This window comes from Oxyura jamaicensis, chromosome Z (genome assembly GCF_011077185.1).
Source record: "Oxyura jamaicensis isolate SHBP4307 breed ruddy duck chromosome Z, BPBGC_Ojam_1.0, whole genome shotgun sequence".
Classification (NCBI taxonomy): domain Eukaryota; kingdom Metazoa; phylum Chordata; class Aves; order Anseriformes; family Anatidae; genus Oxyura; species Oxyura jamaicensis.
Window position 1 is genome coordinate 24,319,036 of NC_048926.1, and position 16,222 is coordinate 24,335,257.

Sequence of the window (16,222 nt, forward strand, 5' to 3'; positions counted from 1 at the left end):
TTTTAGCTTCCCAAAATTTAGAAAGCATTGCCAAAATGTTAGCTTTTGTTAGTTTTAAGATAATATTCGGAGAGTCTTACCAGCCACATTTTTTAAACAGTGCTGGTCGCTTTTTCCTGGACTCTCTGCGTAGTGTTCAAACACTGAAAAAGCACTGGGCACCTTTTCTAAAGAGAGAGTAGTATCCATTGCAGATAGTAACCTATGTGGAAGAAAACATAGCTGTGTAAATCCCTTTTGGTGTCAAATAACTTGCAAGAGCCAGAAGCAAAGCACATGCAACATGCGCTTCTTTAAATATTTCCCATGAACTTGAGGACAGCACGCAAGGAGAAGCTGTTTTCCTGATTTTGAACATTTAAAGCATACTGAGATTTCAGATAAGGAGTGTGGTGAGAACAAACACAATCTGTATACACTTGATCCGTGAGAACATGAGGATTTGAAGTTCACAGCAAGACTCCCAAAAACACAGGGGCTTGAGCTTGGTAACACAGTGCCTTTAAAGGTTACAAACATCAGAGCTAAACTACAGCAGCTGACTCCAGAGACATAATGTAAAGCAGCTGCTTGTGGCAAGCAGAAAATAAATAAATAAATAAATAATAAAATACAGGTTCCACCTAATTAGCCTGTGTTTGCTGAGTTCATTATAGGGAAAAAAAAAAAAAGAAATAACTTTGAGGCAGAAGCTGCTTGAAGCGTATGAAAGATTATTTTTTCAAAGCAACTGAATTTTACCTTTCTTCCCTGCCCTTTTTTTTTTTTTTTTCTGTCACTGAAGTAGTTAATTATGCATAATTTTCACAAAGCACAACAAATATAAAATGTATTTTCTTTAGAAAAGCATGCATTGTGATACAGGCTTGTTCCTAACCTTTATAGAAAGTCAGGTATTATCAAAAAAACTGATAAAGTAATAACCAAACCCATGCACAAAACAGAATCAACTTTAGGTTTATCATATAAGTTAACAAATAAAGACTAAGTATACGGAAAGCCTTGAAAAAAAACCTACATGCAGACTGTCACATTTTCCTATACAGCAGGTGAGTCCAAATTAATAATCCTAATTCTGCAAATTAATGGAAACAGTGAAGGGATGTTTGGCACATACTCATCAGACCATTTTCCTGGGGCTGTAATTTGACAATGAACTGGAACACTTGTGACATTTTTACATCTCAGTCCAAAAAACCACATCAGCATGTGTATCACCGTCATGACTGAGGCAGCACTGACAAAGGTAGGTTTGCACCACACAATGCCCTAGCCCTTTGAGCAAAGTCATTGGTGGTGGTTTTTGAAAATGCACAGGCAAAGAGGAATTTCCCTTGGTTTGTGGGCTTGCATAGGAGAATCCTGGAGACAGCCTGTCTAATATTCATAGTTCACCTTGGAAGATGTATTGGGCGAATTAGAACTTATAATTGAACACTTCCCTCATGAAGGATAGGTGTCATCAAAATTAATCCCTTGAGGAAATCGCACATGGCAGAAAATTATTTGCAATGTATGTATTTACTGTTTTCTGCAGGTGGGCCATGATGCAGTTGTGATGAGGTGTGAGCCCTTAGACACATCCTGGTGCCAATGAGGAGACAGGACAGGATTGCCCTGTAGTCTCCTGATAAGCTTTGGAAAGAGCAATGGTGGAAAACGTGGATAAAACAGTTACTTAGCCACTTTTTATTTTATTATTATTTTTTTTTCTTCCTTCTGGAGTTTTATTCACAAATACAGCCCATCAACCCCATACATGGGAGTGATAATTTGCATTATAATCTTTCAGTAATCATGTAATACCAAACCAGACTAGTAAACAAAAATACATAATAATGATGCTAAGAGATGTGAGCATAGACAGAATGGCTTCAATTAATGTGTATATAATAATAACTCCAAGGAAAGTGCTTAAAAAAAACCTCTGTAGAGATTTAAAATTGAGTTGATATTTTAAAATTCTACTTAATTGATATATCAGAGAACTTGTGCAAAACACCTCAAAAACAGTGAATTAAAACAACCAGTATAAAACACCTTCTGTTGATTTCATTATTTGCAAGGTTTATAAAAGTTACTACTAATATTAGCAATGTAATTAGTAAATGAAGCATTCAGCAGGCAAAGCCTAATATTCACTACAGTGCACTTAACCCATACTTTATATACCTTTTATTCAATTCTTTAGATGACTAAGGAAAGAAAGAAAGAAACGTATTAGCAGTTTTCAAAACCCTGAGAATGCTGTAGAGCCACTCATCTAGCAGTTCTGGTACTCTCCACAGAGATAAATACACACAGCTTTATTGACTTGATATTGGCTGGGATGCTGCTCATTCACACCTGCAGAGAATTTGTTTCCTTAACAATATTTCACTTCAAAGCTCTTGCTCAGCAGGCTATTAGAGTCTGTATCTGGTTTAAAACTCCTGAGGATTCAGCATTCAATATCTAGCTATAAAGACCAGGGCACAGTCAAATAGTTTTTCTAAATGAAGGCTATTGCAGAAGGAAATCACTTGTACATTAATAACACTTAAATATGAATTCTGGCTGAGATATCCTTCATAGCTTCTGGTTGCCAGAAGCTGGGTGAGATTTGTACCAATGGAGGAAGAGTTTTTCATATATTTAATGAATCTTCAGCTAACATCTCCTGTCTCAGAGAAAGAAAAGTTCCTCTCCTACATCACTAACGGTAAGGGCCAGGGGATCTTTTATGATCATATCTAGTTAAATCCTTGAGGGTTCTGGGAAATAGTTACGCACCCTACAGAAGAATTTCAGATTACAAGGTTTTATTTTTGCCAAAGGACTAATCCAGTACCTCACAAAGTTCAAGAAGACAAAATACATTTCTCGCCCATCCCAAAGTAGCCTCTTTCCCAAGGCACTGACTTGGTTACAGGATATTAAGTCACTGGGTAACTCAGAATGGGGAAAGCCAAGAATTTCTCCTCCATTTCTATAACTGGTATGTGGACTGGGAGCTTCTACTTGGGAAGCAGTCTTATTTTGCATGAATGATCAGTCTTCAAACAGTAATTTGAATTTTTCATTTTCTTGCATCCTAGGATAGCTTCTGCAACTTCCAAATTATTGGCTAATTCTGTAACAGCTAAAGACTGTGGTCCCAGAAATCCCATCCCCTCCTGATACACTTCTGTAGAGGAGAAAATGCCACAGCTGGCCTGTGGGCCGTTCTTGCAACACAAGAACAGTCTTGGAGGACCCAGGCCATTAACAATTAACCTGCAAGACTCTCTGAAACGAGCTGATAACTGTATCAGCCAGGTAACTCAAGTCATACAGATTCACAAAGTTTTTAAAATCCAGAAAGGACCATTACAGACATGAATGTCACATTCATGTTTCTAAACCTAACCCATTTTGATTTTTTCCAGTAGTATATGTTTATCACAGCCAATCTAGTACATAACTACTCCCAGTGTCTCCTCATAAAAACACAAACAAACAAAAACCACCAAAAGAACCCACTCTACTTCCAGTCTGGGTAACTTTCAATTATTCTTTATTTTTCCACCTTTCTTCCCAACAGAAAAGTATCTTTTACTGTGACATTTATTATTCATCAGTGAATAACTCTAGATTAATTATTGAGATGTCTCTCAGCTTTCTCTTCACAAAACAAAATAGGTAGAACTATTTTAATGGCATAAGGCATGTTTTCATCCTATGCATCATCTTTGCAATTCTCTCTGAGTGTTCACATGACAAAAACAACTGATCTGGCAGTTTCAGACTGGAATAACTGAGTTTGCAGGATTCAGTGATCTTAGAAAAATGGAAGATAAATAACTCATTCTCAGCTTAGGCACTGTGTAAGTGCTTTCCTAACTACAATCATAAAACCTATGGTAAGAATGCCATTTATACTTACATTTAGGAAAACAAATCCATCAAGTTCTTCCATTTCCTTTACCGTTGTCTCCAAAGTTTCCTTTGCTGAATCAACAGTTTGCTGGTAGTTAACCATCTGCTCATACAGGTATTCCATTTTCATCTTCTTCACTTCTTCAAAGTTCTCTGATTTCTCATCATATTGTGCTACCACTTTCTTAAGCATCTCTTCATTCTGCTTTTCCAGTAACTCTGCATTTTTCTTACAGTTTTCCTGGAAAATGAAACTAAATGTAAATTGATCTGCAGACTAAAATTACAACAGTTAATGAATACACAGAAATACATGATCCATCCACCAAACTCCTTCTGGCATCCTGACAGTAAGATAACTTTATTTCTGTAAGCAAGCTCATCTGGGAGAAATTATACTACAGAAATACTCTTAAAAATGGTAGGTCTTTTATTTTTTTTTTTTCTGTGAATGTTTAAAATTAAACTTTTATATTTAAGCGTAGAAATGGGTAGTCTGATTACAAAATAGCTAAAAATCCATGTTTTTAACTGAAATTAATACAGTCCTCAAGGCTTAAGAACTTACAGGCACTGGGCAAATCATTTAGGTATTCAACACAGGACTCTAAATATAGACACAGTGTGAGTTTTAATAAGCATAACCAAAATTAAGGGAACTTTTTCCTCCAGTGCTTGATAGTCACATATTCCATTTTGCAATGATGTATGAAAAAAGCAGTATTTTGTCTCCCTTAAGGTAACTCTTTCCTGCAGGAGAAGTCAGTCTGAGGAATGGAGAATCAGCCCATTTTAGCAGAAAAAAAATGACACAAAAACAACAATAAAAAGGCAAACATGATTTAGAAGCAATTTTGTAGAGGGAAAGAACTAGTATGAAAAAACACTGGACTTACCTCAACAGAGTTAAATAGGGATTCAATATCACTCACAAACTCTTCAATCTTCATTGACTTTTCTTCCAGTGCTTTTAGCAATTCACCTAACTGATCCTGAAATTTAAAAAGTTTCAGAGATTAAGTATGTTGTTTTCACGCAGAACACACTTGAGATGAATATTTTGTTTTGCTATAACGAAACAATGGCTAAATTAAGTTCAGGCATCTCCCTGACTACAAGCACAGATATAGCAACTGGAACAACCACATAACTGTTTCCAAATGAAAACAACAAGAACAACAACAAAAAAGTGATTTCAGTTCAACAAGGTGCTGAATTCTCTACAAGTTGTTGGGCACTAAGAATTCTACTGTAGCTTTGCTAGAAACAGAGGGCACTCCGAGCCTCTTAAGTGTCCTCAGGAAGATAAAGCCCGTAAGAAGAAAAGTATGGCAGGTAATTATGAGGCTAACAGATTGATTTTAAGACACAGGCTAACACTGGAATATTTTTTAAATTAGAATTTGAAGATATTGTATCTTAACCAGAATCAGTCAAAATCACTGTTTGAATTATATGTGCAAACAAAAGCAGTCCAAGAAACAACAGACACCAGAGACAATTCAGAACTTTTTCTTAGTGCTTCTTGACCTTTCACGAAAGCAAGCTGGAAGAGTGCCCAGGTAAAATTTATAATTTTTAGAAATACGTAGTTGTGATTAGCTGGAATAGATCTAAAAGGAAAATTAACATTCTTTGCTAACAGCTTCCTATTATGGCAAACTTCTACAGCCACATCTGCTTGAAAACTAGCATACCAGTTGATATCAATTAACTATAAATGCACATTGGACAGTAAAACCAAAAGCTAACTTTATAAATATTTAGGGCCAATTACCAATATTCAGAGGCAAAGTTCTGTTTGTCATCATAACTTATAAAATCTGACAGGTGCCATCCATAGCTCATTTCTTTTATTGTGAAGTTATGACCCTACAGTTTAAATTCAGGCAACCAGCATTTTGCTATTTCAATGTTTTCTCAGTAATTATACAGACGTAACTAGAAACATACAAACACCATCTCAAAGTAACCTGAGCCCTGAGTACTAGAAATCATGTGAAGCCAGGCCTGATTTGTGGCCAGAATTAATACTGGCTTCATGTCCATGCTGCACAGCCAGGGAGTGATATCATGGGACATTTATTTGTGGCTCAACTTGACTTGCTGCAATGCAGGTACATTCGAGGGATTGCTGTGGTCTGTGACTTTATTACTGACCTACTGGTGGCTAATTACCACCTCTAAGTCAAGCACGAATGGCCATATATAAAAGGCAACTCTACTGTCATACGTCTACCTACCACGGAGATAGTCTGCAAATGCTGATATTTGAAACTGGCACATTACTCCTCTACTTTTAATTTTGCTACTTTTAATTTTCTTTAATTTATATACTTTTCACTATATCTGAATTATGGACAACTGAACATTTGCTAGAAAAGAGACTTCACACTTCAGACACTGGGGTGAGATTAAACAGCTGCTAAACAAGAAAGGAACATCTGTATATTTGTATATAAAAATCACAAGCAGAACTGCAATTAAGTAATGAGTGAGCTTCCACAAAAATGACAGCATTTTCACTAGTGTTGATAGCAAAGGTGTACTATTTTGAAACGGGGCACATTTCTGTCTATCTTTTACAGTAGTACAGCTTAGAAATTGTGGGAAGAAGTAGGAACTGCAAAACTTACCTGTGGTATAGCTAAAATGATATTGAGGCAGATGAACATGAAATGAACAGAAAATGAGGATGGGGGTTCAAAAAAAATTTACAGCATAAACTCTGTAACTAGTCTAACATATCCAAGCAGCAACACACATAGCTGGGATGGAGAACATTTTATAATGATGGTAGTCCCTGCATTTTGAGGTTTCTGTACCTTGTCAAATGAAATGAGCTGCTGTTACTAAAATTCTCTTTACAGAAATATCTTCTCATCTCTTACTCTACACATACAACACAGATGAACGTTCACAGATAAGAAGACTAGAAGATGGAAAATCTGGTAACAGCTATGTATAAACATAGTCATTCAAACTTCTGAATAAATAAGATTGGCTTAGCAAGCCCAGGACTCCATAGAATACCTTAATGATAAGATATTCTCCCTGCAAGACCTCTTGTGCTTAGGAATAGCTTTTATTTTATAGATATTGTGACAGTCTCTGGAGTGCTCTCTGAGCCTTTCCACTGATTACACAAGAGGCCTAGAGAAATTAGGTTCAGTATTTCCTTACCCATCCAAATTAATTCTTACCTTCATCTTGGCTGCAGCAGCATCTAGTGTTGTGACCTCATGGTCTTTGTGTTCTCCAAAAAGCTTGTCAATGGCAGATATTGGACATTTGCAGTGGTAACAGTATGTGTCTGTTTGTGCTTTCTTTAATTCTCTTTGTGGACTCTCAACTTGAGGAATGTTTGCCGTTGATTTTTCAGGATACATCACCACAAAGCCTGAATCTTCAAGTTCAACAGGTGTTCTTTGCTCTGGTTCATTAACAAATTCATAACTATCCCCAACATGCTCAAAAGAGTCCCTGTCTTCAAACAATAGCTCCTCATGTGTGAATTCAGATGACATTTCATCTTGTAACAGTTCTTCTTGTGTAATCACATCATAGTCCATTGACTCAGCAAGATCTTCATAAGCATCAGGGTGCTGCTGCTCCTCTCTTTGCAAGTCTGTCTTCTCTCTCTGCTGAATGGTAGGAACACATGAAATACTTTCCTGGGCAAACTGATCATCTTCACTGTCTTCAACAGGAGTTCTGATATATGGGACATATTTTTCCATTTGAGAATCTGCTGTTATTCCATGCTGTTCTTCCTGCTTATTGCCAGCTTCTGGATGTGCAGCTCTCTGAGAATCGACTATTTGACTATACTCTTGATGACTCATTTGTTCTGGCAACTCCTCAGTTGTTTCTACAGGTACATTTTCTTCTTCTCTTTGTTCAGTAGCATCACGTCTAGCACCTGAAAGAATTGCTTCCCTTCCAAAAGGAATGGCATGCATTGGTTTACAAATTGTTGCTTTAATGTCACTATCAACCTGGACTTTCTCTGTCTCCACAACACCCCTTTCTGGCAGAATCTCAGTTCCTAAAACACCAGCAGACCTATACTTGTATTTGTCCTCATAACTCTGAACTGAAATTCCTCCAGTAAACGACTCATCCTCTGGTATCTGATCCTTCTGATGCTCTAAGACCTTACCTGGAATTTCATCTTTAAGAATGTATTTTTCAAAATATATTCCTGTTCCATCATCTGTGTCTGAATTTCTACTAGGAAAAGATGCATTAGAATTACCACTCTCCTCATCAGATGGAGTCTCACCCTTTGTCTTTTCTCCTACTGCTTCTGCATAGAGATCCTTGTACAAAAATGACAAGGCAGGTGGCTCTTCTAGAAGCTCTGGGTTAACAGCAGCAACTGATGTTGGAAAAAATAGAGATCGTTCTAGCACTCCTTCTTCTGAATCAAATAGTGGGGTCCCTGGTGACTTCCGTTCATCTTCTACATTTGTAACTCTTTTACTGCTAATGTCAATTGATTTCTGCAGAGGTAAAGATTCTGGAGCTGCTGCATAGGTCTGTATTTTGCTTTCTCCTTTTGCAGTACCATAAAAGACTTCATCCAGATCCTCAAGTAGGGAAAACTCCTCTTCCAAAGTATCTACCTCCGTGCTTTCTTTAAAAGATGCGGCTTGTTCCACAGGTTCATTAGGATCTTCTGCCTCCTGAAATGATGAACTTGGTCTTTCAAAATGTGGCTTAACTGGTGACTTGTCGTCAATCAAAGTGTACTTTTCGAAATAATCCATATCAGCCATACCATTATCAGTATCCAATATCACATCAATATTGCTTTCTGGCAACAGTGGATTTTCCTTTTGTGTTTCTTCAGTTTCCTCAATGTCATCATTCTTGGCCAATTCTTTTCGCTCGTGGGTTTCCGGCTTTCCCAACATTGAGCTATCTGAAATTTCTGTGGTTGTTCCAGAAGCTAAGGCACTATGACTCTCATGAGCTAATTTTCTTTTAAATGAAGGATTTGTTTCCAAGTATTCTAGTTTATCTGGCATGTGTTTACTTTCTTCTTGATCAACAGAAGAAATATGTGTAGGAGCATGAATATTGAGTATTTCATAACCTTCTGAAATTATATTAAAGAGATCTTTTTGTTCAGTAGGTTCTGGATCGTGTTGAGTGTCTTCTACAGCACTCGCTTTTTCCATTTCTTCCTCTTCTCTTGTCGTGTAATGTTTGGGCACTTTAGACATTTTGTCCACCTCTGGATGTTGCACTTCTTCCCTTTCCGTAGGGTTTCCAAACTTAGTTTCACTCTTCGGAACTTTGTCTGGACCTGGATTATCTGCTCTTGGAGACAGTAAATCATGTCTTTGCATTCTGTGGTCAGTTTCTGAGGGCACTCCATGGGAAATTTCACTTGACACTGAATCAGAAAATCCAAGTGTATCTCCTTTGTTGATGGCAGTGCCATGAACTGTAAGTTCTGCACAACTTCCAGCTGGGAATTGTTTTGATCCAAAACCAGAAGTTCCCTTTAGAGAAAGCTGAATTCCTTGCTTGTCTACTTCTGTAGCTCGTATAGGATTAATAGAACGAGCTTTCACCTCTTCTGCCAGCCAGCTAGCCAAATCAAAAGATGGAATGTCTGTACTTGGTTTTTCATCAGAACTAGAGCAGACAGGCTTTGACTCTGCTGAAGAAAGTCTGTCCTGTTCATCTGAATAATGCTGAGTTTTGTGTGTCACATTTTCATAAACAAGATCTGGTGAAACACCTCCCATTTGCTCTAAGGATGTATACTTCTGCTCTGCAAAATAGGGTTGTATTCTCTGTCTATCCTCTTCTATGTTTGTTTGGTTTCCAGATGTACCTACTATTTTAGATAGAGATAATGAAATATTTTGTTTCTCTTTATCACCAGTGAAAGACACAGATACTGACTTTTCAGATGAAGTATGAAAAGGAACAAATGAATCTGATGATACTGGTTGCTGGTCTGCTACAGCAGTCACCTTTGACTCTGTGCTCATCAATGATGGCACCTTCTGCACATCAGGTTGTGTTTCTTGCTTATCCTGGTTGGCAGTGAATGTGGGGTGACTTCTTAGCTGCTCTGATGACAAGTATTCTGTGAGGTTTTGCTTGTCTTGTTCTCGTGTGTGCAACAGGGACTTATCCCCCTTCTGTGTCATATTCAAGCTTGCTGTTTTAGGTGAATATAGCTGATCTTTTTGCAATTCTGTTTCATCATATGGTGGAATTACACATTTACTCTCTGATTGTGCAGACTGGGGAGTAACTAGCAGCATGCTTTGCTTTTCGTGTTCAGCTAGGGAGCACTTGGCAACCAAATACTCAGAGGTAGGTTTTGAATAAGGTGGAATTTCTTGCTGACGTGTTTCATCAACTGAATAAAACGGAACGGAAGGTTCAGTCTCCAGTTTTGAAGGTACAGTTAAATACTCTTGACCTTGTACAGTTTCTGTTTTATCTGTAGAATATGATGTATTTAATTGCTCAGATTCTAATTGTTTAGTTGTGTGGAAGTAATGTGGAGTCTGTTCTCTCTCTGTTTCAGATGTAATTATATGTTCAGCTTCTGAATGTGCAGCCATATGCAAATGTGGATGAATTCTTGTATTCTCTGCTTCTTTTCTTGCAGAGAAGAAACTTGACCCAGGCTGTGCAGTTTCTGACTGCTCTATTTTATAATGGGTGTAAGATAAATCTAAGTGCTCAGGGGACATGCCTCCAGCTGCAGGTGAAGACTTTGGACTTCTTTCCATTTTTGTTTTAGAAACAGAATGTGAAACACCCAGAGGTACAGACACTGATTTTTCAGTAAGAGATGAATAGGGTGGAATTTTTGGGCTTGCTGCTTCCTCAGTGGAAAAGGATAAATCTTGTTCAGTTTCCCACTGAGTAGTTAGAGATGAAGTAGTCCCAGTATCCCACTTCTCTGAATGTCCTGCTCTCAGTTCAGCCTTTTCAGGCTTTTCTGCTTGTTCAGTAGAGGTTGAAAAAGATTGTTCAAGCTTTGGTTGTGCAGTTTCCTGCTCCTCAGTCCTGCCAAAGGAATAAAATACAGAAGGTGTTTCTGGTTGCTCTGCTTCAACAACAGAATACTGCAAATTAACACACTGCTCTTCAGGATGGGCCCCATCCTTCTGCTCTGTTTCACCCATGAAATATGGTGTCTCTGGATGTTCCATCTGGGCAGCCTGTGGCTGCTCTGCTTTGCCATAGGAGTACATTAAGCTCGATGGTTTCACTCCATGAGTTTCTAGTTTGCCAAGAGAATACGACAATTTAGGACATTTTAATTTCATTTGTTCTTTTTGCAATTGGTCTGCTTTTCCCATAGAATATGAAAAATCAGAAGGCACAAACCCTTCTTCTGCAGTTTCCTGTATTTCTGTTTTATCAAGCAGATGTGATAAATCTGGCTGCATTGAGTCTAACTGTGAAGCTAGTTTCTGCTTTTCTTCACCATGTGAGTGCAAAATGGAAGACTGGGCCATTGATTTTTCCTCTAGTTTGCCAAAAGAATCCAAAACCTCTGTCTGTTGCAGTACTATTTGGTCTGGTTGTGGGTGTTCTGACTTGCCACTTGTATAGGATAAGTCCATTTCTTCCAGTTCTGGTTGTACTATTTCATGGTGCTCTTTTTGGCCAATGGAATATGACAAATCTGTGTAGTTAGATTTCTGATGTGTAGCTTCTTCTTCTATTTCTCTAACTGGATAAGATAGCTGTTTATGTTGCAACTCTGACAACACCATTTCTTGTTCTGTTTTGCCAGAAGAATACAGTGAAGTTCTATGTTCCAGTTCACCTTGCATGGTCTGTATTTCATCTGCTTTACCAAGGGCATATGTTAAATCTTGTCCTCTGTCTAGTTTTGTCCTTTCTTGTGACAGCGGTTTGCAAATGGAATATGGTAAACTGGGAAGTTCCTGCTCTGGATGTGTCTCTCCATGTTGCTCCATTTTTACAATGGGTTGGGGTGTTACAGTCTGCTCTGATTCCCACTGCATAGCCTGTGGCTGCTCTACTTTGGCAACAGAATGTGACAAACCTGGATGTTCAACCTCTGGTCGTGCTGTTCCTTGCCGCTGTGTTTTACCAGGTGAATGTAGCAAGTCCTGATGTTCTGTTTCCACTTGAACAGTTTGTGATTGCTCTGTCTTCCCAGGGCAAGATGATAAATCTGCTTGTCCTAACACAAGTTGTGCCATTTCTTGTCTCTGTGTTTGATCAGTAGAGTATGATAAACCTGAATGCTCCAACGCTTGTTTTGCCATTTCTTGTTGTGCTTTTTTGCTAGAGGAATGCAAGACATCCAGGAGCTCCCCTTCCACTGTGGCCCTTTCTGGTTGCTCCACTGTTCGACGAATACTTGGCAACGTTGGCTGTTCTAATTTCAGTCCTGCTGTTTCCTCTGGCTGTAATGTGTGGCTTTCTCTTTCCTCTTTGAAATCCAGTTGTGCTCTTTGCTTTTCTTTGCTAATGGAAGAGGACAAATCAGGCTGTAGTACTTTGGCTGTGGCATCTGAGACATTTGGATGTTCAGAGTCTAGTGCAGCAGCCCATGACTGCTTTGTTTTGATAGTAGAATGCAACAAATCAAGTTCTTCCAATGCTGGTTGTATTGCTTTATGAGGTTCTGCTGTGCCAACAGAGAATGACAAATCTGCATATTCTGATTCTGCTTGTGAATTTTGCAGTCCTTCTGTTTTCTGAACAGAGTACTTCAGCTCAGGGTGTTCTGCCTGAATTCCTGCACTTTCCCATTGTTCTTTGCTGAGAGATGATGAAAAATCACCTGGCTTTTCCAGCTCTAGTTGAACTCCTTCTTGTTGCTGTAAAGCACCAGTGGAATGTGATAAATCTGGACATTCCAAATCCAGCTTGGCAATTTGAGCTTGCTGTGTTTCACCACCTGAGCATGATAAATCCATTATTTCTGTCTCTGGCTGTATAACTTCATGGTGTTCTAATCTGCCACCAGATAAATCTGAATGAATTGATTTCTCATGTGCAGTTTCTTGTTCTGCCTCACTAACAGAATAAGATAACTGTGAATGTCCCAGTTCTGGCTGTGCTTTCTCTCCTTGTTTGGCTTTGTTGAGGGAATGGGAGAAGCTTGACTGCTCCTCTTGAGCAGCTTGTGCTTGGTCTGTTTTGCCAGGCCAAGATGCTAAGTCTGGTTTTCCTAGCCCCAGTTGTGTATTTGTTGGCTGTGTTTTATCAATGGAATATGATAAGTCAGAATGCTTCAGCTCTGGTTTTGCCATTCCTTTTTGGTTTTCTTTTCCACTAAGAGGTGATGCACCTGGAACTCCTTGTTTCTCTTTTGCAGGTGGTGGATGCTCTGTTCTGCTGACAGACTGCACCTCATCAGGGTGTTCCAAGTCTGTATGCGCCATGCCTCGCCATCCCACTTTGTCAGCTGGGGATGCGAAGACTGTGTGGCCCAGCTCCAGATGAGCAGGTGGGTGTTGCTCTGTTTTGTCATGGACACGCAACACATCAAATTGTTCCACTTGCAGTTGTGTTATTTCCTCTACTTCGCTGAGGGAGCATGATAGACTAGGATGTTTGGGTTTCAGCTCTGTAGTTTTCAGTTCTCCTTCTTTGAAAACCGAATAAGGCAAGTCAGGATGTCCCTGCCCTGGCTCTGCTATTCCTTCTTGTTCTGCAGAACATTCTTGTTGGCTGACAGAATGGGCCAAATGTGGAATTTCCACTTCTGGCTGAACCATTTTCTGTTCAGGTTTTCCAAGGGAGTAAGTTAAACCCGTTTGCCCTGATTCTAGTTGCACCTCTGATTTATCCAGAGGATGTATCACATCAGCATGTTCTGTCCCTGGCAAGGTCATTTTGTCATCTGGCCTCTCAGTGGGAAATGATAAACCTGATTGTTCCAAGTCCTCTTGGGCATATTTAAATTGTTCTATGTTGCCAGAAGAATATGAAAACTTCTCTTGCTCCAACTGCTGTTTTGGGGTTTGCTGATGCTTTTCACTGTCAACAGAAATTTTTCTGTGTTTCTGATCCAACAATATTGCTTCAGGTTTGTTTGTCTCATTGGTGAAATGTGACAAGTCAGTGTGTCTCACTTCTGATTGTGCAATTTCTGGCTTCTCAACTTCACTGAGGGAATACGTCAAACCTGGATGTTTTGAGTCGATTTGTGTAATTCCTGGTAAAGCTCTTTTTCTGGCCACTTTAGGCAAATCTTTACATTTTGGCTCAACCTCTTGAGTTGATGGTTCTGCTGATTTACCAAAGGAAAATGATATATCTGGATGTTTTGAGTCCAATTGTAAGGTTTCTTGCTGTTTTTCTTCGTCAACAGAACGTGACAAATTTGGGTATTTAGATTCCACCTCCATGTCTTCATCTTGTGCTCCACTCAGGGTTTCCGGTGAATCTAAATATTCTGATTCTTGTTGCGTTTCTCCCATGGAGTGTAACTTCTCTGGGTGTTCTGACTCCTGCTGTATAGCATCATATGATTTCACTTCACCAGTGGTACATGAAAAATCTGGATGTTCCATCACCAGCGGTGCAGTTTTTTGTTGCTTCGAACTAAATGGCAAAGTTGGATGTTTAAACTTTTCTTGTTGTTTAGGTCCATGAGAGGAATATGACAAATCTGGGTATTCTGAACTCACTTCCATTTCCAGTGGAGACTCTTTTCCACTGGAAGAGGCCAACAATGTTTGCTCCAGCTGTGGATGTGTTACTTCATCTTGTTCCATTTTTCCATAAAGAAGTGGTTGCTTTGATTTGCCTTGTGTCACCTCCTCCTGCATGCCTGTACTTACATAAAATTTCTGTTCTGGGTATGCTGGCTTCACTTGCATTTCTTCTTGCATTTGTTCACTGAAAGAATATGGCAGAGGACATGCTAACTCTGGCTGAGATGTTTCTTGCTGTGCCAAATCCATTTGGTCTATGTCTTGTGAATCTGCTTTCCCCCAGGTTTCTGACAAATCTGAATACTGCAATTCTGTGTGTGTAGCTTTTGGTTGGGCTTCTTCCAGCTCTTCCAGCTCTCTGTGTTCTGTCTCTTCTTGTTCCATTTTTCCAAAGGAATAAGATGTACCTGGCTGGGCCAAGCCCAGTGGTGATGTTTCCTGTTGCTTACTGTCAGAAGCAGAATAGGAAGAAAATAAATCCTTCTGCTCCGACTGTGCCATTTCCCCAGAATTTGTTCTGTCAATTGAACATGAGGAGTATAATGATTTCGACTCTATTCCTTCTTGCACTATTTCTCCAGTGGTGAATGACAGGTCCCTGTTTTCTGAGGGTAGAATATTTTCATTTTGCTCTCCTTCACTAATGAAACTTGGCCACCCTGGGCCTTCTAAGTCTTTGTGAACATCTTCCTGGGCTGCTTCTCTCTGGCAATATGGGACATCCGCATGTTCCAACTTTGGTCGCAATGTCTCCTGTTCTGTTTTGTCTGTGGAATATGAAGTATCTGCCTCTTCTGCCCTCAGCTGTGAAGTTATATGTTGATGTTCTTTTGCAGTAGAATACGACAAAATTGGATGCTCTGACTGAGCAAGTTGGGTAGTTTCTCCTTGCACTGCCTTGCCAAGTGAGTACAGTTTACCTCCGAACTGTGAATCTTGCTGTACAGGCTGCAGCTGTTCTCCTTTGTCACCAAAATATGACAAAAGAGAACTGTCCAAATCTACTTGTGCCAATGCTTGATGCTTTGTTTTATCCATGGGATATGGTAAATCCGAAAGCTGTGTTTTCAGATGCCCCATTTGCTGCATCTCCTCTGTTCCAGTGGAATTGTATATATCTGGATGTGCTGAGTCAAGTTCTGTGTTTTGTTTTTCTGCTTCTTCCCTCAAATATGATAAATCTGAAGGTTCCAACTCAAGTTTTGTTGTTGTTTCTTGCTCTGCTTCTTCAGAAAAGTAAGACTCTGGGTGTTCCAGTTGAATAGGAATAGATTTTTGCCTTTCTGTTTCTTCCTTGTAAAAGGAAAAGTCCTGATGTTCTGTCTCCATTTGTGCACTCTCTGATTCCTCTGCTTCTTCCCTGGAAAATGAAAGGTCTGGATGCTCCAGCTGTACACTCTCTGATTCCACCATTTCTTCTCTGGTATATGAGAGGTCTGGCTGCTCCATCTCCAGCTGTGCACTCTCTGATTCCTCTGTGTCATCCCTGGAAAATGAAAGGTCTGGATGCTCCAGCTGTGCACTCTCTGATTCCACCATTTCTTCTCTGGAATATGAAAGATCTGGCTGCTCCATCTTATATTGAGCATTCTCCAATTCCTCTGTTTCTTCCCTGGAAAAAGAGAAGTCTGGCTGCT

General features: G+C 39.3%; 1 protein-coding gene across 1 annotated transcript in view; it reads right to left on the minus strand.

Moving 5' to 3' along the window:
• The window catches only part of CMYA5 (cardiomyopathy associated 5), a 45,031-nt gene that overhangs the window by 19,591 nt on the left and 9,218 nt on the right, over positions 1–16,222 (minus strand). The window contains 5 exon segments of the mRNA XM_035309994.1: positions 81–202; positions 2,173–2,195; positions 3,905–4,138; positions 4,794–4,889; positions 7,101–16,222. The exon segment at positions 7,101–16,222 is cut by the window's right edge and continues 7 nt beyond it. Coding sequence (XP_035165885.1) covers positions 81–202; positions 2,173–2,195; positions 3,905–4,138; positions 4,794–4,889; positions 7,101–16,222 — 9,597 coding nt within the window.